The 27851-nt window shown below is 36.7% G+C and overlaps 2 protein-coding genes across 4 annotated transcripts in view; both read right to left on the reverse strand.

Moving 5' to 3' along the window:
• Positions 1-694: 694 nt before the first annotated feature.
• On the reverse strand, positions 695-1756 carry foxd5 (forkhead box D5). The gene has a single exon (XM_088910691.1). It carries the CDS (start codon positions 1754-1756, stop codon positions 695-697), a length of 1062 nt encoding a protein of 353 aa, XP_088766817.1.
• A 2462-nt stretch (positions 1757-4218) lies between these two features.
• Positions 4219-27851, reverse strand: part of zng1a (Zn regulated GTPase metalloprotein activator 1A) — a 33295-nt gene continuing 9662 nt past the window's right edge. For 2 of the 3 annotated variants that reach the window (XM_088910689.1, XM_088910688.1), the window contains exons 6-16: positions 24858-24917; positions 24004-24041; positions 21415-21461; positions 20097-20183; positions 19964-20008; positions 16020-16076; positions 13085-13136; positions 6275-6343; positions 5602-5667; positions 5215-5344; positions 4219-4696 (exon numbers count right to left, since the gene is read on the reverse strand). In XM_088910689.1, the coding sequence (XP_088766815.1) occupies positions 4623-4696; positions 5215-5344; positions 5602-5667; positions 6275-6343; positions 13085-13136; positions 16020-16076; positions 19964-20008; positions 20097-20183; positions 21415-21461; positions 24004-24041; positions 24858-24917 (725 nt within the window). In that variant the 3' untranslated portion in view covers positions 4219-4622. The remainder of the gene's footprint in view (positions 4697-5214; positions 5345-5601; positions 5668-6274; positions 6344-13084; positions 13137-16019; positions 16077-19963; positions 20009-20096; positions 20184-21414; positions 21462-24003; positions 24042-24857; positions 24918-27851) is intronic. The other variant, XM_088910690.1, reaches the window with a different exon arrangement.

The raw sequence follows: 27851 nt of genomic DNA on the forward strand, positions 1-27851 counted from the left end.
AAATACGAATTCAATGAAATACAGAATTAGGAAAGTACTGTAATGAGCTGTATTGTACATACGAACTTGCGTAGTGCGTAGTCGAGGTTTAACTATAAATCTTGACTACTCAAATAAACCCAATTCAAAGTAATTTACTTTTTAAACAACCAAAATCCCCTCATTGTTTAAGGTAAGCACAGATATGACTACGAAATCGATATTTTATTCCTATACCGAGAAAATGGAAAAAGGTGAAAAAATATTTATTTTACACACTTTATTTTCAATTTATTACAACACACAACCATGAAAAAAATCATTTTCGAATTTCACACACGGGTTCTACTCAGGTCGCTATTGCATCACAGGTAGCTTCAATAATGGGAAGCTCAATAAATATATTAATAGACTATATTTATTTACATTAAGATTTAAAGAGCGATGTATTTGTATATATACAAACGTTTTAAAACATTTCATAGACCACTAAAACAAATACCGTGCACTTTTTACAGTTTTTCTGTTGAGTGGTTATTTACATCATGCTTCATTATAAACAGACGACTCTGCGCCGGTGTCTAAATGCCTGCTGTCATTGGTATGGAGACGATACAGGTTAATAATATAATTTTTTTCATAATGTATTTTGTACAGTCGCAGATATACTGAAAGTTCACAATCGCAAAGACTCTTACCATTCTAGTCTGTAAGGTCAGCAGTGTGGGTAGGGCTCACTGGCAGAAATTGTGTTTAAGAGGGAACTGGGGCAAAATAAAGTTCTTGGAGCAGAAAAAACGGGAGGAAGCAAACAGTTTGTAGGTCTCTGAAGGAACTGCGGGAACTCCAGTGCCGCACAAGGGTTGGGATTTTGCAAAAATGAAGGAGACGGCTTCCCGATGATACTTTCGATGCTGAAGGAGCATTTGCTTTGCGGGACACCAGCGGGCTTGTGATCCAGGGAGGGCGTGCAGGTTTGCACCTGAGTTCCTTTGGGATTGGGCACCTTCCCAGTGCTAATATCGGGATACTGGACACGGTGAGCAGCATGTGGCAGCACGACACTCTCCTGAACTGGAATATATCTCAGCGAGGCAGGCTGCACCGTTGCCGGGCCATGCATGGCATACGGCCGTCCATACGGTCGGTAACAGCTGAGATTGGGATAAAACATACCTGCAACCCCGTCTTTGACGAATTCCGGCTGGTGTCTTTTAAACCTTTTCCTCCGCCGAAGGAAGCTGCCGTTGTCAAACATGTCTTCAGAGGCAGGATCCAGTGACCAGTAGTTGCCTTTCCCTGGATTTCCAGGTTCCCGTGGAATCTTGATAAAGCAGTCGTTGAGGGATAAATTGTGCCTAATTGAGTTTTGCCACGCAGGGAACTTTTCCTTGTAATAAGGGAATTTGCTGCTTATGAAGTCACAGATGCCGCTGAGCGTCAACTTCTTCTGTGGACTCTGCAGGATGGCCATGGTTATCAAAGCTATGTACGAGTACGGGGGCTTGACCAAGTTGTTTTGGGGTCTGCCGGAGGAAGGCGTGTCCGCGGTGGGGAGGCTGGCGTCGCTTTCGCCCGAGGAATCGGCTTCAGAACATTCCGTGTCCGCGCCGGCTTCAGTGGACGCGCCCTCCTCTGCTGCAGTTGACTGGGTCAAGTATGGGCCCTGGAGCCGGCAATCGTATAAGTCGTCTTCCCCAATAATGTCTATTTCATCTTCTTCAGGAGAGAGTACTGTGTGTGGTTGAGGAGCTTCGTAATCTTTGGACAGAGTCATGGTCTTGAAGACGCGTAGGTTTCCTCGGCGCGGCAATAAATTTTAAAGGACTCGCCCCCACCCCCCCTAGAAGCAATCGAAGAATAAACTTTCCTTGCGCTTGAACGAGATAAACTGAATGCCAGGTCTCCGTCAGAAACAGGTTTTTATGAGGGGTGGATCCTTTGACCCAACCCATTTCCAATAGATGGCCAAGCCTATCCGAAATGGTCAATCGCGAACCAGTAATGGACGGAGTCAATCTTGACACAAAGAGGAGTGGCTGCTAATAGCTCTCCAGCCACTATTTAACCCCCCACTAAAGTTTCAGTATAATAATTACTTTAAGACATTCTGTAAATTTTACATTACAGCCTTGAGAACACTATCAGGTGAACTGCTGAACATTTCCAACAGTCCTGTACCGCGTTTTACACTTAATTACTGCTCTTAATTATGGGTGTAAAAACTTACTTTTATCACATTTATTTCTTATTTAGATTTCATAGATTAATTACAGTAGTCGTTTATACTGGTAGACGTATTTAACAAAAAGTAACACCATTATTAAATCCGCTGTTTTCTTAATTACATCGTTTTGTAAGGTCAATTTTGTTATACAGTTTAAATGTTTCGAATTTAAAAATGTAGCAAACGTTTACTAAAACCATTATTTTATCATTATTAGTTTGTAACTTTATAGTGGTAGGTATATTCCATTTTAAAATTTCTTGAGAATTAAGTCTTAGCTTTTGTTTTAGTACTGCTGTAAAACGAATTCTTCTCGATCTTAGAAATACCGCTCGAGTCGCAATCGAAGTCGTATCGTTTTGTGGTCTACGGTTTAAAGCCACTTATAACCGAGTCTCTAAATTTGAATACATTCGTTAATTATAAATCAGGGCACTGTAGATATTAATTAAGTCTATTCCAATATTCAATAATAATGAGACAAACTTGTGTGCCTACATTTAAGCAACACAGAAGCTCTGTGGGAGATGAGCGATAGGCGCAAGATTGCGGCTATTGAACGTTATAACACCACGCCTAAGATTAAAACTCACATTTCTTCCCTTTAACCCCCGAGGGCTCAATTTAGTTTAGTTTTCCACGTTTAGGTTCCTGGAGAGTAGCATGACCATGAAAATGGACATGAGGGGCTCCCTGCTTGCATTAAAAAAAGGTGCTGGAGCTGCCATGAAACAAAGACATCAACATCAGAATCGGATAGGAAATGACACAGCTGCAGCGAGGGTTTAAATAACACCTTGTGGAAGATTTTCTTTCTTTAAGCGTATAAATGGATACAGAAATCCTCAAAGCAGCCTTTAGATCTTGTATATTTGTTTAAACAGTGCTGCACGTTCATCTTAATTGCAAACTAAAATGTAAAACAAAGACCCTGCCCACTTCCTCGACCGCCAGCCTGAAATCTTTTCAAAAACTCGGATAATCCCAGGAGCACTTGTCCTAGAGGAGTCGTTGAACTGCTAAATTCTTAAATGTAGCAACTTGACCAGGAATATCCGCTTTTACCATTAATAAAGAAATTGATGAACACTTAAAGAGCCTACAGATTGCTCGAGCCACACTTTTAAAAACATTAACACCCTTAAGTAACTATGAATTCCGTCACACCTAGTGCATAACAGCGTATATATGTAGTACTGTAACTGGAAACCGAAGTAAATGATATTCTATACAACAAGACTGCTGCACAAAAAATAAAAATAATAGGTCTGCAAATTACTATCGTCTTATTTTTTAAATTATTTTTCAAGTTTAAAGGAATATTTTAGCCGATTTCAAAAGGACAAGCAGACTGAAAACGGGTGAATGGAATTTAAAAATTTAAAAGGAACACCTTAATATTGCTTATAGTCTGAACCTTCCTTTCCAAATTCAATTATCTCTCGGATCCTGCGCACACATGTCCTGGAAAAAAATTGAATGGTTTAGGTGTTAATCTTCTGAAACGTAATTCTGTCTTTCACAATCGCACTCATTGTTTTGTTAACAGGACAGTGACACACTACGAGTCACTAAAATAATATAATCTGAATTTACTGAAGTGCCGATAGTCTTTACAATTTCCCACTTCTAACGAATTATCCAGAATTTTGCAACTTTGAGGTGCTTTGACATATATTTTATATTCATGCAACTGCCTAACTACTAAACTAATGATTTCTAAAATCCACTGATTTCGTAAAATGTAAATACTTCAGAACAATTATGGTAAGTCTGCCCATAAGCCATTTGGAAGATACGAAATGTACAACATGTTACTGTCCTAGAAATTATTAATCAGATCCGATTATTTAAATTAATAAAACAATAGACATTTTATATTCCGACAATTGGAAATATAAATAAACACTGCTTCTTCGATGTAAAACTAAATAAGTATGCAAGTACTATTTATTAAACTGCATTATTGGATTTTAAGGTCTTTTATGCATCGTATTAAGTTTAGACCAAAGTTGACAGAATATTATTTTATTTATTAGCAATCAGCATTGTTATAGCTGTAATTATTGTATAAAAATAAGAAATAGTATGCAACATTTACAAGGAAGTATTTATAGTGTTTAAAAAACATTACATTCATATCGGTTTTTAGAAGGTCCTGATTATTTTACATTATTGGATTACAATAAAAACAATTTTCAAGAACAATGTGTTCAAAAACAATTTTCAGCTTTATTTGAAAATGTAAATATATCTGTACACAGATAATTTATCTACTCCACTCTAATTACTGTGTAGCTACACTACAGTCCCTTAATTTGGTGTGATGAATAGCTTTTCAATTAAGCTTCTCTTAAATAAGTAACACATCTTAGATCTCCCTCAAGTGTGGGCATCACATGGAGATGTCCTTCAGTTAATCACTGCTTGTTTGGTTGAGAACAGTTGGGATGAATAATTCCTCTAGGATACCCTTGTCAAGGTTTTTACCTGCGAAAGCAAGTGAATATACACAGATTGTGTCACCCGGAACTGTAGAAGTTACAAGCAAGAAAATCTAAATGCATTCCATGTATCTGTAGACTTTTTAAAATTATGTATATATTAATCACTCAGTCACAAATGTTATATTGTTTTCGAAATTGCGCTTAACATTTATATATTGCTGTAAACAAAAGGAAACATATTTTTAGAAAACAAGCACATTTTAACACATTGTCCCTTAAAATGTTTTAACAACAGCTTTAACCATAATGAACAATACTATTAAGTCTGTCCTCCCCTTATATGGTAAATTTAACCAATGCACATTCAAGTCATATAATTTATTTTAATGTCTGACACAAGTATTTATAAGATATTATTTCTGGTTCATGATTTTGCCTTATTGTTTTGAATCACTAATTGAGCAGATACAAATTATCAAGATAATTAAATGTTTGTTTTTTACATACAAAAGAAATGATCTTGTTTTTTACTGCTTAGAATTGGGTTGTTGTGCTCCTTACCTATGAATACCAGTCTACTGATTCTGGGTTCGTCACTGTCCCAGATCTGAGGAGTCTCCTCTAGGTCATACAGCTCATGAACACTCTGGAGTATCACCTTCTGTGGTTTGTTCTGTATAGAAAGAATCCCCTGATTTCAGAAAATCAGGAAACAAAAAGATTAACATCCAATCGTTCTGAAGACAGAGAATAGAAATATTTCTTAAGTTCATTTCAATTATACAGTACAGTGGTTTTGCCAATCATTATATCTTGGAAAATATTCTGAATTCATACTATTTTTCCTTTACTAAGAATTACATAGCAGTTTCTACAGTTCAATAAAAGTTACACTTTGACTTTCATAAAAATAAAATAATAAAAAACTAAATTAAAGAGTGAATGCACCTTTAAGCGTATGACATTCATTAACAAGCCAGTCTTGTTTTTAATAGTCTTCTCCCACAGGAGATTCTGAAAAAAAAAGTAATTTTTTTAAGTTGAGTTTACAGAAATTTTTAAAACCCTTAAATTTCCATTCATTTTATAAAGCATTTGTTAGCAAATCTTGGTAAAGATGGTAAAAAGCAATTGTAGAATTAGGAATAAATAAATACATTTTGCAGTACATCATATACAGTAAATGAGTTATTGTTCAACAACACTTTGAAGCACACATATACAGTACAATACAGGCTACATGTGTTATATGAGTAGCCTTCTTTATATAAGACATTAAGAATCATTATTCTACAAACAATGTGACAGTAATGGGATTTCTTAACACATTTTTTTTCGTCTGAGAACTAGTTTTTGCTATAAAGTACATGACATGATTCCTGAAACTCTAAAGGTGGAAATCACACATTAGGTACACTGTGGGCTATGGTGATGTGATGAGGAAAATGTGTTTTTATTATTTTTGGCTAGAATAAAATCATAAATTAAAATGCATTTTACTGCTGTTAAGCTTGTGTGTTTCAAAAACAAAAACACAATTATAAATTGATAACTCTTAATAAAATCTTTTGGAAGTAGTGTAGATACTTCATTCTGTAAGGATCTTATACAAATTGCGCACCTGAATAAATACATTTAAGCGTTCTTCTGAAATGCATCCAGGAACTTCAAATGTCACAGTGACAATACTCTGGAAAAATGAGAAAAACAACAGTTATTTCATTATTAGTTAGTAGAAAACTCCACTCTTTCTATTGTCCTGTAAATACAAAAAAGTTGGAAGATGAATTGTGTTGGTCCTTCTAAACCTAAATGGTTTTCATACTATTTTCCACAATAAAAAACTGACCCAGTTGTTTTGTCACTCAGTAGCAGCCAGTTACTATGTGAAACAGTGAACAGTGATCAATACAAGACTTCAGTTCAGAGGAATTCTTCACTGTTAAGATCATTTTGAAGAAATCTATACTTTTCTTCAATTCTTTTACATTAAAAACTGATAAATGCTGATAAATGTGATATCATTAAAACTATTTAACTTCTTGATTATTTTTGAGCCATTGACTGGTCCCGATACAAACACCATAATGCTGACCTTTAGAGAGTTAATACAAACATATTAAGAAATGTCTTGTAGAATGTAACCTTGTGACTTCTAGTGCAGACACAACCCAATTGAATTATACAGACAAAACAAAAACCAATAAAAGAATACCAATCTGTACACAAAGTTTTGTTTTGCATTATTTTTCTAATGTTAATTTTTCTCAGCTGCTGAAAGGACATCCCTGTCCAGAGATGCATTTTGTCCATTAAGGACAACCAAGCGTCTTTTTCTGTTTAAAATGACAATCGTGTGTGTGTTTGTGAATCGTTTTATATTCTATATATATATTCTATCACTAGGTATGTATTAGTTATTAAAGCCTGTGTTTTATTTTATACAAGCCTGTCACATATTAATTGGCTTGACTGTTAATAGGAAAGAATGACTATTTTGGTCCAGATAGTGTGCATTACAGTTAGTGACATGGAGATACACGGATAGACCTGTAGAACTGTAGATGCTCTGTGATTTCAAATCAATAGACAGTTCTAGAACTCAAACTCAATTTAGTATTTCTTTTCAGTTGCTAATAAGAAAAGTTACAGAACTTCAAATAGTAAATGCGACATACATGTTATACTGATTTGGCCTTGAAGGCATTCTCGAAAATATTTTCAGTATCATCATTCTGTCTGTGTTACAAAGATGGCATAAACAAGGGGTACCAGCTGTGTTTAGGAAGTGTACAAAAATGTTAAATCTAATTTGCAAAACTTGGGTTGAAGGAGATTCCTCCTCACATCATCACACTCCCACTACCCCACAGGGTGTGTCCCATAACGGTCACCACAATGTCTCCACACATTGTCCTCCACCAGGTTTATCAAAGGCAAAACGGCACTCGCCGGCCCACAGAAGACAGCAATTTAGTCTCCCATCTATACTGAAAGGGCAGATTTATCATTTTCATGTAAATGGTGAGCTACAACCATTTTGCTACTATAGATTGTTATTCTGTGCTGGGATTTCTCACTGTAGCAACTGTAGTCTATAAATGATTGGGAACCTCTTGGATTTTTCACCACTTATGCTGCAAGCTCAAATAGAAATGCATTTATACAGTATTACTCTAACTATTACTACAATAGTAATAATTGCTATTATTACTATAATGTCAAGGTAGAACAAAAGTTCTGGACATTGTTTTACATAGGATTTGATTTAAATCCTATTGTTTTACATGGGATTTAAAAGAAAACACTAAAATGTCTTGACCTGAGAAGTATTCATTCCCTTTGATGTGAATCTTCAAATTGAGGCCAGGTGCATCTAATTGCCTGGTGAGCTCACTCTAAAACCACCTGTAATCATGCTGATAACCAACAACACTAAAGCTTTTTTTGAATAACCTCCTCAAAAGCACTACAAAACACAACAGAACGACAAGCATGAAAAACATATTGCAGAATAAAGTTTGACGTGAACATACCAGAACCAGTTACTGAGCTGGATCTAAGGAAGACCCTAGTCAGGTCTTAAGTTCTTATGGGTGTGTTATAGTATTTCACTTGGCATCTTTGTTTTTAAACATTCAGTTTAAACTTTGTCTCATTATGAATAATTGCATACTTGCATGGTGTTTTATCGTGTTGTGCAGTATTTATGATGGTGTTTTAGCCTTAGTCATGTCAAGTTTTACCCACACATGTTCTATACAGGTACATTACACAAGCAGGGAATGGTCACATCTTGTGCTGTTCTTGCATTAACTGAAACTATGTTTTGTATATATATACATAGTTACAGTTATATAGTTATAGTTAATTATTGTTTTAATGAACTAAACTTAAAACTATATTAATTAAAACTATACAGATTCTTTATCAATTCTTTTCTGGAAATTTTAACTCAAATACCAAACATTGGATTTTTCTGAAAGTGCACCACTCAAGCCCAGCATTTTGTTGTCATTATTTTGTCCCAAGTAACAATATTACTTAATCAACCAACCATTTTCTTCACGAACTAAAGTGCAAATAAGATTATATGTTGAAAGAAATATCAATGCAAACCTCGTTGCATTTTCATCGTGCATCGTTATGTATATTTTATGACATTTAGTGGTCATCCTGTAAAGCGCTTTGAGATGCCACCTTTAAAGGTGCTGTATAAAATAAAGTTTATTATTATTATATTACTATCTCGACACAAATCTGATTCAGAAGCACGTAAGTTAACCGCGTGACAAAGCTGTCAGTTTTAACGAGATTTCATAATGTTGTGTAATGGTGACTTGGGCATCATCTATTCCTCTACACTTTGATGGGAAGCTCATCAACATCAATTCTCTGTTACAACTGACAGTTTTATCACACACATGTGACATATCACACTTCACACAAGGTATGCAAGAACCACAACAAATACAAAGATACTTTTCTTGAGAATATAACAACAGAAGACAGAAACAATTGATGTGCTGTGGTGAATACAAAGTAATGTTTCAGCTTTAAGCTCGTAATACTGTCATCCACTCTAAAAAATAATTTTGAATTATTCAAACCACCAATGTCACTCCTTTTCCAGCTAATGTATAAAATTATCTTTAGATCATGTTTACTGTACCTGAACATTATTTGAGTAAATAATGTCATTTTTATTCACTCCTGAGTAAAAATATGTTACCTTGAAGAAGGCAAGCAATAAAATGCATATAAAAACAAAGATACAACATGCAATTAGAATGGTCAATGGTTTTTACTTGTTACAAACATGGTGAAGTATTTGCTGATTCTTAAGAAATGTCTTTCTATCGCAGTACATAAAGAGACTAAACAGATATTTAGGTTTTCTTGCATACAAGAATCTTGAGGCACAGATAAAATGTGCATTTTTTGATGCTGAGAAGTTTTTTGAAGATGATGACCTCAAGGTATTTTTATGAGACACCTAAGGTGTAATTCACCTCTTTTCCCTTGTGAATTTTTGCCCAGCTTTAAAGGGTTCTTTACAGGTTTTTAGGTATTGTGTGTAAGTGTTAAAGTTAAACACTTCCTTTTTATTTGGTATAACAACAGAAACTAGAAGAGCCATTTGCATGAAAAGAGCAACTGGGTTGGGCTCAGTGGGGGTTTCTTGTGTTTCTAAAAAGAGAAAGAGAAAACAGATGACAATATAAACATTTAACCCCCTCCCAAGAGGATGTTAAAACACACACAGTGGCAGTATTCTTCCTGGGCTCCTCAGGACTCAGCAAAGAACTTACAGCCAAATGCAGACCTCCCTTTTGTCAAGCACAGACAGCGGCATACTTCACTGGGACAAATTCAGCTGAAACAATCTTTAGTATATGTACCAGTAAGATCTGATCGTATTTTGCTTATAAGACAGCTAGCTAGTGGAAATAGCTTAGCAGTTTGTATGGGAATAAAATTAATGTTTTCTTTCCTCCACCTCCCCATTCAACTGAATTTCATTGCATTGGAAAGTCTGATATTATTAATCGCACACATGATGAGGGCCCTATGTGGTGCTGTAGTTTGTCTGTTCTACCCTTGTTTGTCTGGGTTTCCTCTGGGTGCTCCTGCTTCCTCTTGCCCTCCAAAGAATGCTGGTGAGATTAATTGGATTTTTGCCCTCATGTGAGTGTGCCTGCGTTTGTGTCTGTGCCCTGCGATGGACTGGCATCCCATCCAGGGCGTATCCCACCTTGTGCTCGTTGCTTGCCAGGATAGGCTCCGGATACTGGATAAAGTAGTTAGAAAGTGGACGGATGGATGAGAGACAGAACTTCAAAGAATCAAGGCCATAAGCAAATGTACTAGAAAGAAGTGTTGTCCTGAAAATTGCGCCTTTGTGAAGTACACACACCTTGTTCCCTATTTATTTAATAAACATTTGTTGATGGTTTGAAGCAGAAAAACGTGCGACTAGGCGACAACATGCTTGCTCAATGCAATCAAGTTCTTTCTCAATAAAGAAAAAAAACTTTAGGAAGCTTAGTTAATTCTCAAAACAGAGGTACACATATTCACCAGGACTAAGTAAACCACTCAGAATAGATGTATCCTTATCTTTATGTCATGAAATTGCTCTACAAACATCGCCTACCATGGATCCGTCTGAAATGCCTCCATTGTGGGCATTGTCAGTAACGAAGAATCACATCTGTTATACGCTTTGGAGTTATACAGTTATACATACTAATACTAACTCAGTGGATTACATTTTACTAAAATGCCTGTTGAGAAACAAAAAGCTACTATGAAAAATTCTAATGTTATGGAAGAATTTTTGTAAGTATATTAAGTGACAGTAATGTATCACAGTGTTTTTGCTCTCCATCTTCATGAATGATAAGAAATGGAGCAGACCACGCTGAACCTGACACAGCGTTCACCTTTTTAACTTTGAGAAGACATTTTGGTCAACTATATACATTTTTCTTATTCAGCAATGTTTTACATAACACACAGAATACGTAATGTGATCAGTGTCTAAGAAAATTTACATGAAAAAAATACAAATACAAAAATATACTGTATATTACTGAGATTAATATACAAGAACAAAAACAAGAAAAATATTGTATCAGTAACTACTGATATGCATGATCACAAACATTCAAACAAATCTATTATTTACACTATTATAAAGTGGAAGGTAACTGTTAGGTAGCCATTCGCACTAATTAGGAATGACCTTATTAGGTAATTGTCACATACTGTAAATATTGATGAGTGATTGAGGCAGAGGATGTACTGAAACCAAGATGATTATGTGAAAAATGAGAGATTGATACAAATCACAAAAAAACTAAATGACAAAAAGAAGGGTGTAGTTATTCAAGGTTTTCTATTCCTCAAAGTCCAGTAGGATCAACAAAAGAAAAGCAGAAACAAAAAAGTCGAGAGTCTAACCCAAGAGAAGCAGGAAAACAAATTGTTCCAGAGGTCCGCAACAATACTAGGATAAAAATACTAGGGAAATGCAGGACAACATGGTAGACCTTGAGACACCTCTTAATAACAAGACATAAAAGACAATTAACTGTAATAATAACTACTGTACATATAGGGGGACCTATTTCATCCACCACTGAAGATCAGCACTCAGGTGATGTGCCACAGCCATTATGCACCACTGCACAGCAGGTCAGGTGGAGCAGTGAGAATTAATGGAATTAATAAATCCACACTGACTGACTGAATCGGGGGGGGGGGACATTAGAGAGGCCAGGCTATGCAAACGCAGAGTGGAATTTAACCAGTATGTGTTAACACCCCAACCCTTTCATAAAATTCAATACCTCGGTTTAATAGTTCACTTCCTAGAGGACAGTGTCTCCAGTCTCCATACTGACATGGAAAATGGTATTAGGAACTTCTGATCCAGAGGAAACAGTCTCACCTACTGGTCCTCCAACACCATTTGCACCATCAACCTGGTTTCCCATTCCAGGATTTACCAGACCCAATGCTACTGGTACTTAACATCTGAGGTTTTTTGCAAGGCTACAAGGTGGTAACACTGCTGCCGACAGCAAGCTGAACACACATGGCTTGCTCCCTGCTCCCCAGGATCCGGGATTCTTTAGACAGACCGCCAGTTTGACAGGGCATGTTTTCAACTTAGGTGTAAACAAGCCAAAATGTCCACAGAGAAGCTAGAAAAACTCCTTCAAAATGTCATACACAGTACATGGATGAGTTCAAACATGGATTGTCTCCAAGCATGGAAAGGAGAAGCCTACAATGAAAAGTCATTGCACTGCCCTGCCTTCACTCTTCAGAGGTCTTCGTAACATTGAACAAAAAGTTTAAAAAATACACAGAATATCATATTTTTATCTCTAAGAGCTCTTCAGGTCTAGTGTCATATTCTCACAAAACAACAACTCAAATGAACAACATTTTCTATATAGACAAGGAAAGAATGGTGGGGACTGTCCACCACCATCACCTAACCCGCATCCTTTTAAAAGGTCTGATGTTAAAGGAAGCCTGCTTTTCAGGAAACATTTTAAAATACACTCAAAGCTACCCGGATGGAGGAGGGAAAATTTCACAGGATGAGTGATGATAAACTTTACAGAAATACTTTGAAATTTAAAGCAAAAACCAAAGGAGAAAAAAATAGGTTCTGACCAGGACTGGGGTCAATTCCAGTCTTTCTGATCCAATTCGCTTTTCAAAACTAAATTCCCAATTCCCGTTCTGTGGAATATAAAAAGACAAATGGGTTTGGGAATTGGCTTACGAGAGAGAACTGGGACTGAAAACTAGAACTGACCCCAGCCTTTCTAACTTTCAGTGTCATGCAAGATATGTAAACATCTTTCTTCAAAGTAGCAAAATAATACAAGATTCTTAATTTGTTGTTTACCTTGTCCAGATGTGGTTGTGCTGTTTGAATGTGTAGCAGCTTTTCCTGCAAACTAGAATATAAACGTTATCACATAAGGTTTCCAAGCCCCATAATTCCATGCATATTCTTACAGAAAAGACTGAACAGTGACTAAAGCGATCACAAATATATAAACATATTTATATTATTTACAGTATACGGTAATTAGTACATATCTACATAAATAGATATGCTTTATCTAACTTTGTCCATGACACTTTAAATCTAATGCATACTTGATTTAAGTATGCATTAGTATGCATTATAAAGTTTATAAAGTAAAATATAGACTATTCTCCTAGATCATTCCAATCATTTCCAATCATTAAGTACTCATGATTTAGAAGCTGCAAATGGATCCCCTTCTTAATGCAAAATGAAAGGCTCTGTAGTATTAACTTTCAAAACAATGACACATTTGGGCAGTTCCTGTGTACACAAGGGCTTAATTTGCAACAAAAGCAACCCCTGGACACCATGCTTGCAGATGTTTTGGCTTAGCTGGTTCTAAGAAAAGTTGAACTTCATTTTCTTAATCCAGGTTCTCATGTGTCCGCCGAATTAAAAAAAGTGGAAGGAACCACTGCAGTAGCCTTTTTTTTTGTATCTGTCAGCTGCAGATTTCAGACATGCTGAGAGGGGACATGCAGGCAAACATTGTCCTACAGATTATGCTATTTACAACTGCGCCACACAGCCAGTCACAGGGGGTCACTTCAAACAAATGGTCTGCGAGGTCTGCAAAGGGGGTAAATTGGTAACAGTGGGTTTAAAAGAAGGGAGGGAAAGTATCTATGTAGACAAGTTTGTTAAGATAATTCTTCTCTGTGCTACCAAGTTAAAAAAAAAAGGTTTAATCCATCACAGCTGGCTGACATTTTAAAGGAAATGTTATTCCATTTGATTACCAGTCTTCACTGGGGGAGCAATAAGCACATTCTGCTTCGTTAATTAGACAAAATCGGTTTAAACTCCATTGTTTCTACCAATGGAGTGAATTTGGCAAAAATGATCAAAACAGCTTTTTGCCTTTAGACAAAAAAAAAATCAGTCAACCGATCTGAAAACATCCGAATTATCCGAAATTAGAAAAAATCTGAAAACAAAATATATTTAAAGATACACTGGCCTTGGAAGGTTTTTTTTGAAGTTGTTCTCAATTATAGTTAAAGACTATGTCACTTTGCAGCAGTCAAACTTAAGGTGAACCCAGGAACCTGGACATTGGGACACTGGACTGTTTCCGCTAACTGGTAATCACTGAAATCATGCAGAGAAAACATCTAGAAATTAGAGCAATGAGTTCTGATTCACAGAGAGATTTCAGAGTATCTCCTCAGCCAATATATTCAGCTACTTTATGCATTTGAATTCCAGAATATTTTTAATAAACCACCTGGGGCTTGGACGACAGTGACATCCTCTTATTTTAACATCAACTCAGATTCCCTTGCTCTTCAATGGTCTGATGGATTTACCCATGACGCTGAAAAGGGCTTTGACTGCTTGATATGTTTACTGTGGCCAGGGACAATGATATCTAGCACAACCCTTGTGTGTACAGCATAATATATTGTGCCAGCACTCCATTCCATGCTGCAGCTTGTCCAATCAGGTAACTGCCCCTATTGGAAAGTGCATTTAAAACTGGGAGCAGGAAGCACTGCTTTACCCAAAGAGTGGTGGGAGTCTGGAACAAGCACCCCAGCCCTGTTGATGAAGATGATGATGACCTGGCTTCATTCAAAAAATGGATGGATTAGATCGGATCAATTAGCCACTAGCAACCAAACAAGCTACACAGTAAAATCTGAAATCTCTATGAATTGCAAATTTACGAATGTGGGACTTAATACCTTACAGGAAAAATAGGGTGTGGTTCTATGGCTCACAAAACAAGCTTTTCCGTAGTACTATTTTTGGTGCTTATTTCTGAGGCAATATTTTGTTATATATCAATTAACAATTTCAGAAAAACCGTTAGTATTTATTGGTAGCATGGAATTTGACAGAAACTGGAGTCTTTTTCTCCCTATAATTCAAGTTAGTTATAGGGAGATAAATTATAGGAGAAAGTACATCGTTGTTATGAAATTAAGGCTTATTTTGTATTAGAGTTTGTTTTTTTTCCTCATTCTTAGTAGAGCGCATTTTCTTTACTTTTTCATCTTGTATTTAGAATTACAAATGCAAATGCAAAGTTAATTACAGCAAAACAGACAAAACAGTTAATTACAGGTAAAAACAGACAAGAAAGTTAATTGAGTATATTCCCTCCCTTTCCACTAAACCAACTCACCTCTCCTGTTTGTCTAATTCACTTGTAATGTCTTTTGTTATCATTTTCTGCAAGACACACGAGAACTGAGACTTTTTATTTAACGTTCTTTTTACTTCAGGCACACAGGCGTTACTCTGATAACATCTAACAGTTTCCTGAAGGAAAATGGATAACGAAAGCATAACCCATGATGCACTTCTACATAAACGTGTTAACTCTTTGTTAAGTTATGCCTTTTCTACTGATGCAGGCTGGGTGAAGTAGGTATGCAAGATGAAGATGTGCAAATACGAAGCTGCATTTACACTTGCATCCTACTGGAAATAAACATGTGAATTTAGCCTGCAGATGTGGAAAAATTGGTGACCAAAAATTTCATGTGCAGAGGTGAAAGTCCGAATGTAGAACTTTTTTTCTGCATTTGGTTACTATAGGCTCATTTGTAAACTGTTCTATGTATAAGAACAGGACTGAACTCAGAATAAATACAATTATTTTTATATTTTTTCTAGATTTTTTCTAGATTGAACTATGACCACTTTGTGCTCCCAGGTGTTGATGACTGATCAGAAGGATTAGGCTCAAACCATAGCTCTGCTGATAAAGGCTGTGCTGTATGTACAAAAGACATACCTTGCTCCGGCTTTACTATCAAATGAATGCAGATCTAATACACTGGAAAGATCAACCCTGGGAAAAAAAAGAAATATACAGTTAGCATCAGATAAGATCACACAGTAATGACCTTTCTAAAGAGAAAAATTACTTTGGCATAAATGAAACATCTTATTTCATGAACAGATAAGCCTGTGTACTAAATAAATTCACATGGGTGAAGGTGTGTACCAAATCGCAAAACAGTGAAGTACAAAAATAACTTTGTCTTTTAGGAATTCTAAGTAAATGCATCCATAAAACCACATACATGGATGCAGCCAGCATCTTAGTTTAAAAGTAGCCCTCAAACTAGATCAGTCTAAGGGTTAAATTTTAAAGGAATGTTCAAACTCAGAGTAAGACATACCAGCTTCAAATAACCAGAGGTTATGAAATTTGTTTGCTGTAATCTCATCTCTGTGTGCTGTTTCTTAGGCATACCTCAAAATGACAGGAGAAAATAAAGATTGAAATACATGTCTTTGTAAACAGGCTATTTTAATCTTTTTTTTATTAAATGCTATACAGTGGTGAGACCACTCTATTGCCTTTTCATCAACACAAGCTTCTTAAGGTACAGTGAGTAGCACAAGAACACCAATTTCCTTTGTGGCATGCAGTGTCTGTATCCTCAGTTGCCAGCAGTGCTCCAAAAACTCATACTTGTGCCCAGTAACAGACAATTAGACTGTGGAAGACAGATCCTTAGAAAATATTGACTGGCAGTGAACAATTCAAAACTAATCTCTCATTTAGTGAAAGGCAGTCATATCATATCTAAAGGATTTGGTTCTTTGAACTTTCTGAATGACTTCTATCAAACCACAGATATCATTGCTAAGGGTTAAATGAACGCATTAAATAAACATGATACAACGCCAGTGAGATGAAGATGTATTATTTATTAACATACATTCTCCAGAGTAAACCTGGATTCAACAATTTAAGTCAAACGTCACATTAAAAACAGAAACTAGGCATACTTAGTTACTGCTGTTGTGAAAACAAACGATTCACACTGCTTGTTTTTACTTTTATGGACAGAAAGACTCAATGGAAATGTCATACTGGTTCACTTCAAACTATAACTGTATAGTTCTCTCCAATGACAAACAAATACAAGAACAAAACTACTGTGTACCAAATTAAATCAATTGTAGTATGATGTAGAGAATTTATAACTAACAAAACATCGGTAAACGTGCTTATACATAATGTATTTTGTCTCCTGCCAATGCTGAATGAAAGGGAATTTTGTCAACAAGAGGAAACTATTTTGAGAAAACTAACAGCAAAACATGTCATTTGTCAGCACTACTATTCTGGGGTTTCTGCAGTGCATCATTTTAAGATGTCCACAGTGCTGTCAGTAATAACATCCAGCAATCGGTTCTCTCATTCGCTCCTGTGGGAATGCTACTCGTGAGAGGATCTAAAGACAAGTTTATGAGAAGTAAGAAGAAATACTCATCTCTCTTTACATTTGTGGCAGCAGTCAGCAACATCACGTTTGGAAGAGAATATCTTATCCACCAATCAATTCCTACAGCTCAAAATCTAATGGTAAAATTTTGTATTAAAGCTGGTTCAGTTACTGTAAATAGATTGCAAAATTAAAAAAATAATGAACACCTCATTTTGTCAACAGAGGCCAAGAAAACAGCCTAGATATCAGAATTTTTCAAAGCCAACATCCCTGTAACAGATAATTACGAAAACATCAAGGAATGCACATTAAATGGACAGGTCTCTTAAGTCATGTTTGTGCAAGGGTCTTGTTAAAGCTTATTTAAATGTTTCTGGACAACACATTTAACCTTTGCTACCAGAACAAAGCAGAGAAAATAACAGGAGTGTAATCCATAAACGCTAACGCAACAGATGGTGCCTGCAAGTCTTTCATACTTGTTTTTCCCAGTAGGGCACCAGGCCTACCTACAGGGCCTACCAACAGGGCCTACCAACAGGAGTCACGTCAACTTTCAGAAAGGTTACAGTGCTTTGAAAATTAAACAAATCCACAACTTCAAACACATATCCAAAAAGATGTAATATTTCTAGAAATCAGACATGGGGCTGTCTCAGTGACCATGCTCATCCATTTTGTGGTTGTCTCTCAAACTCCAGTTGCACAGAGTCCTGTGAAAGAGCCCAGGGAGGAGTTCAGAGTGCTGAATACAAAATATTTTAATCTATAGTCAATATCCAGGATTAATCTACTTTCACTAAACAGTTTCTATTTATTTTTGAGGCACGCCAGAATAAAACGATTCTGTAACCGCTGAACCATTAACTGATACAGTACATTCACATACAATGGTGAAAAGGTTATATTAGATATAATGTTTGAAATTGAATAATAACATCAGAAAGATTTCTAAAGATTTTGGTTCATCAGCTTGTGAAGAAGTGCTTCAAGTTCTTAGTTTTAAATAATAATTATAATTGCTTACACTTATTTGGCACTTTTCTGGACACTCCACTCAAAGCCCTTTACAGGTAATGGGGACTCCCCTCCACCACCAATGTGCAGCCCCACCTGGATGATGCGACGGCAGCCATAGTGCGCCAGAGCGCTCACCACACATCAGCTATCAGTGGGGAGGAGAAGAGTAATAAAGCCAATTCATAGATGGGGTTTATTAGGAGGCCATGATTGGTAAGTGCCAATGGGAAATTTGTCCAGGACGTCGGGGTTACACCCCTACTCTTTTTTCGAGAAACACCCTGGGATTTTTAATGACCACAGAGAGTCAGGACCTCTGTTTTTTACAGTATAGTGCCCCTATCAGTATAATGGGGCATTAGGAACCACACAGACCGCAGGGTGAGCACACCCTGCTGGCCCCAATAACACCTCTTCCAGTAGCAGCCTTAGTGAGAAATTTTATCAAAAGCCTTCTGAAAATCTAAATACACCATACTGTACACACCATGTATATCCATTACTGCTGTTGCTTGTTCAAAGCACTCTAACAAGTTACTCCAGCAAGACCATCCTTTTCTAAAACCATGTTGGCTATTTCCTGAAAAGGGGAAGATATACTAAGCAGTAAGAACATGAGGAGTGAGACCTGAACCTATTTATACTTCCAAAGAGATGAACACTCAAAGCTGCTCAGCCACCCACACTATTGCACTTTAATGTGATACTGTAATACTTGCCTATCATTAAGAGACACAAAAGAAGCATAACAGAAAACTGAAGTTAAAAGTTACATTTCTTATAAAAAAGCCTTTGAGTGGGTAAAATTAATAATGAATAAAAATGGACTTTAAAAAGTTTTGCTTATTTAAAGTTTTGTATAATGACATACAATTTCCATTGCTGGTTTAAAATCAACGCATGGACTCATTATTGTAGTTTTGTGTCATAATCACTGCTTGTTAAGGAGACACCTGTCCATTCCTATGCATACTAACTAGCTCTGAAGTCCACGGCTTCCTACTGCTGGCTCTGCCCACAGTTTAAACTAAACCATGATGAGATCTGAAACCGTGAAACTGTTAACAACAAACACTGCTTCTGACATGCCACAATTCACACCTCTCGCAAAACTACCATTTACACCGCTTTCATCCAAGAATGATTAACACACGCTTCTTTTTAACGTAACTGTAAATAAACTCTCCTAGAATAAAAAAACAAAATTCTGTTTTCTAAACTGTTACATCAATTTCATCAATAAAATATTCCATATTCAAGGTTCTCTCTTCACACCTAATCAAAATCTTATCATGTACTGTTATCAGTATTCAAAAGATTCATTCATAACCTATATCCTAACGTGTGCACCACAGGATTTTACATTTTGCCAGTAAAAAAATAAAAAAGTGCAGAATGTGAAACATCTCAAAAGCTAAGATAGCTTCTCTAAGCTTCAAGTTTTTGTCTGTGGCTGCAGACAAAAAAATCATACCTTGATTTCTGAGTTTCAACGATCCTGACTAGTCCATTTGTTGATCTGTGAAGACACAAACAACAAGGCCTTTAGGAAATGACAGTGAGCAGTGCGGCACAGTAACATTTATCCTGAAGATTTCACCTCTTACCTCACAACCTCTCTGAGCCGACAGAGTTCCTCTTCCCCAACTAAGTCTGTTTTGTTGATGATGGCAAGATCGGCCAGAGCAATCTGTCTAAAAGACAACCTTTTAGATTACTATAAATCAAATGGTTCCCTCATTTAATGAACAATCAATCCACGGTTATGCACACCATGCCCAGTGCCCAGGAACAGTATGTAGTAGGACGTGCCATTCTTCAGGTGGTCACTACAGGTTCCATGGCACTGTTCATAAGAGAAGGGGCGTTAACTCAAACCCCTCAGCTAAAACCCACAACTGGCGATCCCACTGAAGCTCAGCAGGTGTGAGCCTGGCTAGTACCTGGATAGGAGACCTCCTGGAAAACAAACTATGGTTGCTGCTGGAAGAGGTGTTTGTGGGGCCAGCAGGGGGCGCTCACCCTGCGGTCTGTGTGGGCCCCAAGTCCCATTATAGTGACAGGGACACTATACTGTAAAAAGGCGCTGTCCTTCGGATAAGAGGTAAAAGCAAGGTCCTGACTCTCCGTGGTCATTAAAAATTCTAGGGCATTCTTTGTAAAGAATAGGGGTGTTACTCTGGCGCCCTGGCCAAATAATCCCCATCTCTGAAGTGGCTTCATCACTGCTCCCCTCCCCACTGATAGCTGGTGTGTGGTGAGTGTACTGACGCACTACTGCTGCCATCGCATCATTCGGATGGGTGCTGCACACTGGTGGTGGTTGGAGGGGAGTCCCCATTACCTGTAAAGTGCTTTCAGTGGAGAGTGTCCAGAAAAAAAAATATTCTCCCTTAATCAAACAGGTCAAGCAGATTTTCACTTCTCTACATGATCTGCAGTAGTGCGTCTGCTGGTGTGTATCAGGGGCCACATGTCACCCAGGCGGGTGCTGATCTTCAGTTTCAAGAGAAATGCTTCCTCTTCTACAGTATATCAAAACTCCATCAGAATGGAAAGGATTATACAGTATAAATAAAGTTAATTATCAATTAATTAATTTTATGATTGACATTTGTTATTAGCTGAGCTCTGTGTACAAACGTCTATACATTTTATCTTTATGAATGACGTATTTTTGTAAACTCAGGCCACATAGAACTAATTAAATGTAGTTTCAGGATGTTATGATCATCTGCAACACCACAATACTACTTAATAATGATCCATGGTCCCTCCTATGTCAGTACAACAATCATTTTAATTTCTCTTACTGTTTAAATTAACTATCACCATCAATGATTTTTATGATTAATTGTCAATCAGGTGACAATTGAATTTTCAACAAATCCATGGAAGCAAAAACAAATGTTAAATATTCTGTACCTAGCGGCTTCGTTAATCTGTCCCTCTGGTTTCTCTTCAGTTAGATGCTGCGACAGAGAAGAATCCCAAATTAGTTTGCCCATTAACATTTTTTTCCTCTGATAATTCTGAGGAGTTGCCAGCTCCTTTTGAGACAATATTTTTTTAAGGATGACAAAGGCCATATTTGAGAATGACATATTTTACTTCACAATTAAAGCTCTTTTTTCTCCTTAAAAGAACATTGAGATAAATAAACACAATTCACCTAGACAATCACTGTAATAAAGCAGTACAATAGCCTTAACAAATTTAAAACTTCAACAATAAAATAAAAAGGGATTAGGAACAATTCCCTCTTATTATTGACTTATTGTGAGAAACATACAAGGTTTACATCTCCATTCATTCTTTGAAAATCAATAACTAAAGTCTCCACTTAAGACATGCTTTACCTACAGGCAATATTGTTTGGCAACAAAAAAAAATGTATTCTAGTATGTTTCATCTAATATGACTCGGTAAATGAAAAAAGTGACAGAGCTGAAATTAAAAAGAATGACAGAAGAGAATGCGTCTAAATCGAGCTACATAATCATTTTAAAATGGTCTGACCCGAAAATATAACCACATAACCTTATTTAATTCCTTATATCACCTAATCACTTTCTAGATTTCAAATCTGAGCCTTTTTATTGTTAATGTTAAACAAGTAATAACAGAGCACATAAAATAGCAACCCTTTTTCTGACCTTTTCTTTTTCACTCGTTGGCCACGCGTTGAGTGCTGCTGAAAGCTGGCGAGTTTTCAGATCCATATCACAAAAGAACAATGCCTTTGGCCTAGGTGTCAGGTCCTCCGAGTCTTAAAATTGGCATTTCAACTTGCCCCGTCATTTGCTCGTGATTAGGAAATGAATATTTCAGACGAGTGGGTGACAATCCCATTAGAGTGATAGGCTCTGATATCAATTACCCCTTCAGTTTCAATTTGGCACCCTGGGCATGCAAGGGCTCTCACGGCTGCAGCTGTGAAGGGCTAGATCTGTGAAGCATGACACCCTTAAATTGCTGCCTATTATCTAGGTGTCATTACGATTGCTGTTCCCTGAATTGTTTAAACGGCAAGTAGACGTTTTAAGAGGTGGGGGGACAGAAACTAGTAAAGGAAGGCTGTTGTGACAGGTTTTGATTTTAAAAACAAAGTACATTTTATTTCGTTTAAATAACAGGCTTGTTTTTCATTTTGAGTCGAGCGACTTGCAACTGCTATGCATAAGTATTATTACTTTATAGCAGGTGCCTACATGACACTTCATTTCTAAATACTTCACAGGTACATAGATGAAGAGAAACTGATCTCTTCGAATACGTTATATGCAATCTGAAAACAACATATATGGCACAGAGGATTCAAATAAGTGATATATGTGAATCCTACTTGAATATGTGAATCCATAATTCTCAGCACTGTGTATTGATTTATATACAGGTAACCGCCAAAACAAAAGAAACACTAAAACAGCTTCAATGCACCTTTATATAAATTCTACAAGTGTCTGGAAATCTGCTGGAGCGAAGAGACATCATTCTTCCATGAGAAATTCCATGCTTTGGTTGTTGTGTTGATGGTGGCAGCAAATGCTGTCTCATGCGCTGCCCCAGAATCTCCTATAAGTCTTGAACTGGGTTGACGTCTGGTGACTGGGATGGTTTGTTTAGGTGTAATAAAGTATTTATGGACTGAAAACCAACCATAGCATCCCTCTCCGAAGTTCTCGACAGACTACATGATGAAACAGCTTTCTAACACCTTAGATTGACATTTGCAATTAAATGATTCAGGTTTTCTTGTTTGTTTGCCTTGCATCTCAAACCAGAACATGGACATTACGGTTGAGGAATGTGCACTTTCGTCCACGGTTGTCCCTAGCTGGTGATGTCTTTGATGTTGGACTTTCATGTCAAACATCACCTTAGCCACTGTTCCCCATGAACCATCAGCAAGTTGAGCACGTTTTTGTCACTGAAGCTCCTGCCTAATGAACCCCAACAATCACCACTCTCTCAAAAAGCCGGAGTCTCTTCTTCTAGGCACGGTAGCCAAAAGAATGGACAACTGGGCCTGCTCAGCATTTTTCTACATGTCCCTTAGCATGATGGGATGCTAACTGTTTAATTAATTAAGCAACCACACCTGTGTGGAAGCACCTACTTTCTGTACTTTTACTGTATCTGTCATTTACTCAAGTGTTTCCTTCATTTTGGCAGTTATCTGCAGATTATAGGAGGACATAATTCACACAGGGCATCACAGTGCTTTGAATTGCTGCCTCACAGTGCTGGGGCCCTGGGCTCAATTCATGAGGTGAAGTTTGTATGTTTTAAAACATATTCTTATCAGAGAAATAATAAATACATAGTTGCATAGTTTATGTAAAAATAGCAAACAATGATAACATTTAATATTTACAATTTTCTAATAAGGACATCTACAATATACTGATTTGTTGGTACTTCGGTTAACATTGCATATTAATTTCATGCTCACGAATCCAGTTATTACTACTAAAAAAACATATTTAAAGAAATAAACTTTGAAATATTTACCTGCATGGCATATTTTGCATCTATGACTGTTACAATACCTGTAAATAAATATTCCATTATTTTCACCTGAATATTAAGTTCAAATTTTAAAATTAAACATTGGAATATGTTTTTCTACACCTGTGGGTCCCAAAAACATTCCTGAAAATGTGAATTGATATTGAATGAGTTGATAGTCAATTCATGGTACAGTTTTGGCTACTTCATAATTGTAATTAAAGTAGACATCTCAGATAACCATCCAGTGGACATCATGCATAATAATGAAAGCACCACCAATAGGCTGGTACAGCTGAAAACCCATGTAAAGACTTATTTCTTCCAGCAAGGAGTCACACTGGGAGAGCAGCATGTGGCACAAATAATGAATGCAAAAAAATTAAAAGACAATCAATACTCACAAGCAATCAACAAGATTAGAAACATGAAGACTTGCACAGCACTGACTCCTGACCAAAACAACTGATATTCAGGATCAGAACACAAAAGAACAGTGGCTGAGATTCCCTCTTAGCTGTATTTAAATGGATGATGTGCCACTGGTTCGAGACAGGCAAAGTGTGCTTGGTGGCTTCCTCAACTGAGGAATGAGTTGGTCGGGCCCACGTGCCTGCAGGACATAACTGCATCCAAGCTCCACCTGTCATTTCTTTTCTAGTCTGTAGAATTAAAGCCTGAGTCTAATGGCTGACCATGCATTTGACAATGCTCTGCTTTTTCTCTTCAGTTTCCCCAAGGTGAGAATAAGAGATGAGTAGATAAGCTGGATCAACAAGTTGGCTATCCAAATTCAAGAAAGACTCCAAAGATTTCAGAACGCTGGTTTCTAGATTAACGGAATAGATTTTACTTACCATCGAGATAAATATCGCTTCCCAGTTCAGCATCGACCCAAAACATAGAAGCTACAGCTCCTGTGGGACAAAAAGGAAGGTCAGAAAAGACTGGGGTGTTTGAATCCTTAACTGAGAAACCCAACCTGAAGTGCAAACAAAATGTTCAGTTATTCAAGTCTGTCCTTGACCTCTTCATGTCTTTGATAAACTATCTATAAAGAGAAGACTGAAAATCTTTAAGTTCCTTTATGGTCTAAACATTTCCCAAGATTTCTATTTTTAACACTGTAACTATAACACTGGACAAAGTTATTTATTGAAAGGGCAAACACAAGAAATTCTCAAATCTGTTCTATACCTCAAAATAAACTTTCTAAATTCCTAAATAATATTGCTGCTCCTTCATTACCAATAATGCTAATTAAAGAAATGCTGATTACTTTACGTTTTTTTTCACTGGGTAGCTCATAATCCAAAATAACCAGTGCGTTCTTGCCTTTACCAAACTGATAGCCGGACAAGCTCACACGCTGAGCCATTCTTTAAATGTTAGGAGAGGAAAAGAAAGCAATGTAAATATTTCATAGGAAAGCGAAAAAAGCGTGACACTTAACTGATTTAACATGTATCACTGCAATAGCTTTTTGGAAGAAACTCTGTGCGGAAATGATGGTATTTTACTTCTTTTCCCCTCAAAGGAGCTGTTAGTGACAGGTCTGTCTCGTCGGATGAAACTCCAGGGAAAAGGCTGGTGGGGGGAACTCATTCCGAGACTGTCCTGAGCCATCTCCCTTGACCGGCGAGGCGAGAACAGCCCTCGACTGCCACTCATGTCAGCCCTCAAACACCTGTCACTTATTTACACTGCTTACTCATCCAGGATACAGCCACGGCCTCGCCATCTAATGACTTACTGACTTCTATTGATTTTTTTTTTCCTCCAAAAGGCTTAATAGTTTTCCAATCTTGTTGAAATAGGATTTCCCCTGCTGCAAGCGCTGAATCAATTTTTTTCTTTTTTTTTTACTACTTCGCTTTAGATCAAGAGTAAACAGCACAGCTATCACTTTGATTTGAACGTACATGCACAGTTCCTTTGAAAAGGAAACAATTGTCGACAAAATGAGAATGGTCAATTAAAGTGATGTAGACCACAGGAACATAATCAACTTTTAGCCTTACCTCATTGTCTTCTTAACGGGTATTATAAACCTAAACTCTGAACTAATCTGTGTTTGAACAGTGACAAACGAGGGAAGTTAGTGATCATTCTAAAATATGAAAGGTGTGTCAGTACATAGTAATAGATGAAGAGAAAGAGAAAACAAATCAGAGTGGTTCAAATATGTGGCAATACAATGAAGAATTTAGGGAATTAAAGAACTTGCAATACAGTTTTCACCTTTTACAGCTGGCTCACAAGGTCTGGAAAATGAGAATTTTTTATAAAATCACCAGAATCTGATTCATATCTGATATCTCTCCTATTTCATCATAACTTAGTACATATCACAAAAATAAAAACTCCATCTGCAGTATTTATCCCTAGAGAATTGTATTTTGTTCATTTACAGTAGCACTAAGCCCCTCCTTTGCTGTACTGAAATGGCTTGGTCAGTCCTTCTACACAGCAGATATTCACCTTTTCATGTGGGAGAACACCTGTTTGAAAGGTCATCATCTTAATTGCTTACGTCGCTTTTTTTTCAGGAATATGTTCTTCAAAGAATCTACAACATTCGTCAGAAATATTTTGTTTAGAAGAAACTCTAAATTTTAATATCTGAGCCTTTGAAAGGCATGGTGACTTTTACAAAGTAATGTAGTTTGCTCATGCCAATCTACATTTTAGTCGTTTTCATATTTGTACAGTGATTTTTAATCAACTGATTCGAGGCCTAAACTATTAGTGCCCTTGGACTGATAAGTGCATTAACACTTTGTATTTATATAAAAAGTATCTAAAATCATGCTGGGAATATATAATGGGTTGTTCAAATGGGTTAAAATATCTTTCATTTTGCATGACAAATTCCAAAGTCTTCTCTTATTTGTCTTTGAAAACCTTTCTTTAATATGAAAAATTACATAGGCTACCATGGCAGCTTTCAAAAAGTACTAATATCACTTAATGCAAGACCAGCAAAGAATTAAACAAACAATGAAACATTGACACCATTCTTTTGCTAAAGGAGGAAATATGGACTGTAGGTCCCTGGAGGCTGTTTTTCTATACAATGAACTGAAGTCTAATTTCTTCCTGTTACACTGAGCACATAAAGAAAACTTCAGGACAGCAGTCAAGTTAACCTCAGGTGAAATCAAAGAATGTCTCCTTCATAGTGTGATGCCACTTAATGTCAGTGTTGTTTAACAAATTAGCTAACGTTTAACTCTTATGTCAGCATGCTGCTCTTATCGATTTAGAAAGTGTCAGACTGCAAGGTAGCCAGAGTGTTTTTCATCTCGAAACCAATACCAAGAGCAGTGAAGTGTCTTAGTACTTTTTACAGCAATGGCCACTAGCAAAAGATGAGCCTGAGAGAATATTAATTAGTCAGTATTAATGTTATTGATGCGATGTTTTGTGGATATTAACTATAGTACTAGAAGACAATGTTTGCTATGCAGAAATGAATTAGAGTATTTGATAGTCTTGTCTTTGAGTGCAACAATATAAAATTAAAGAGAAGCAAACATTACAGACATATGGAAGAAAGGATATTTATTTTACTACTTCTTTTCTTGAGCTTTTTCTTCATTTTTTAGCTTATGTCTTTTTTCTGTTGAGGACTGCATTTTCACACTAAAACCTGGTTCCCTTTGCTGTTCTATGATGGATATGTTGGTCTTTTGTGGAAACTACTTGACTTGTGTCAAGGTAACTGCCTTGATGAGCCCTAGCTCTCCTTTGATTTGATTTTATTGCCATTATCTAGGATGCACTACACATGAATAACATTAAACCTGAATGCAAGCGTTTGAGACACCCTTGTTTGTAACATTAATACT

This window comes from Atractosteus spatula, chromosome 3 (genome assembly GCF_055471065.1).
Source record: "Atractosteus spatula isolate fAtrSpa1 chromosome 3, fAtrSpa1.hap1, whole genome shotgun sequence".
Lineage (NCBI taxonomy): Eukaryota > Metazoa > Chordata > Actinopteri > Semionotiformes > Lepisosteidae > Atractosteus > Atractosteus spatula.

What these genes read in the sequence shown, in the direction of transcription:
- foxd5 (XM_088910691.1), bottom strand. Translation starts at nt 1,756, where the DNA reads ATGACTCTGTCCAAAGATTACGAAGCTCCTCAACCACACACAGTACTC.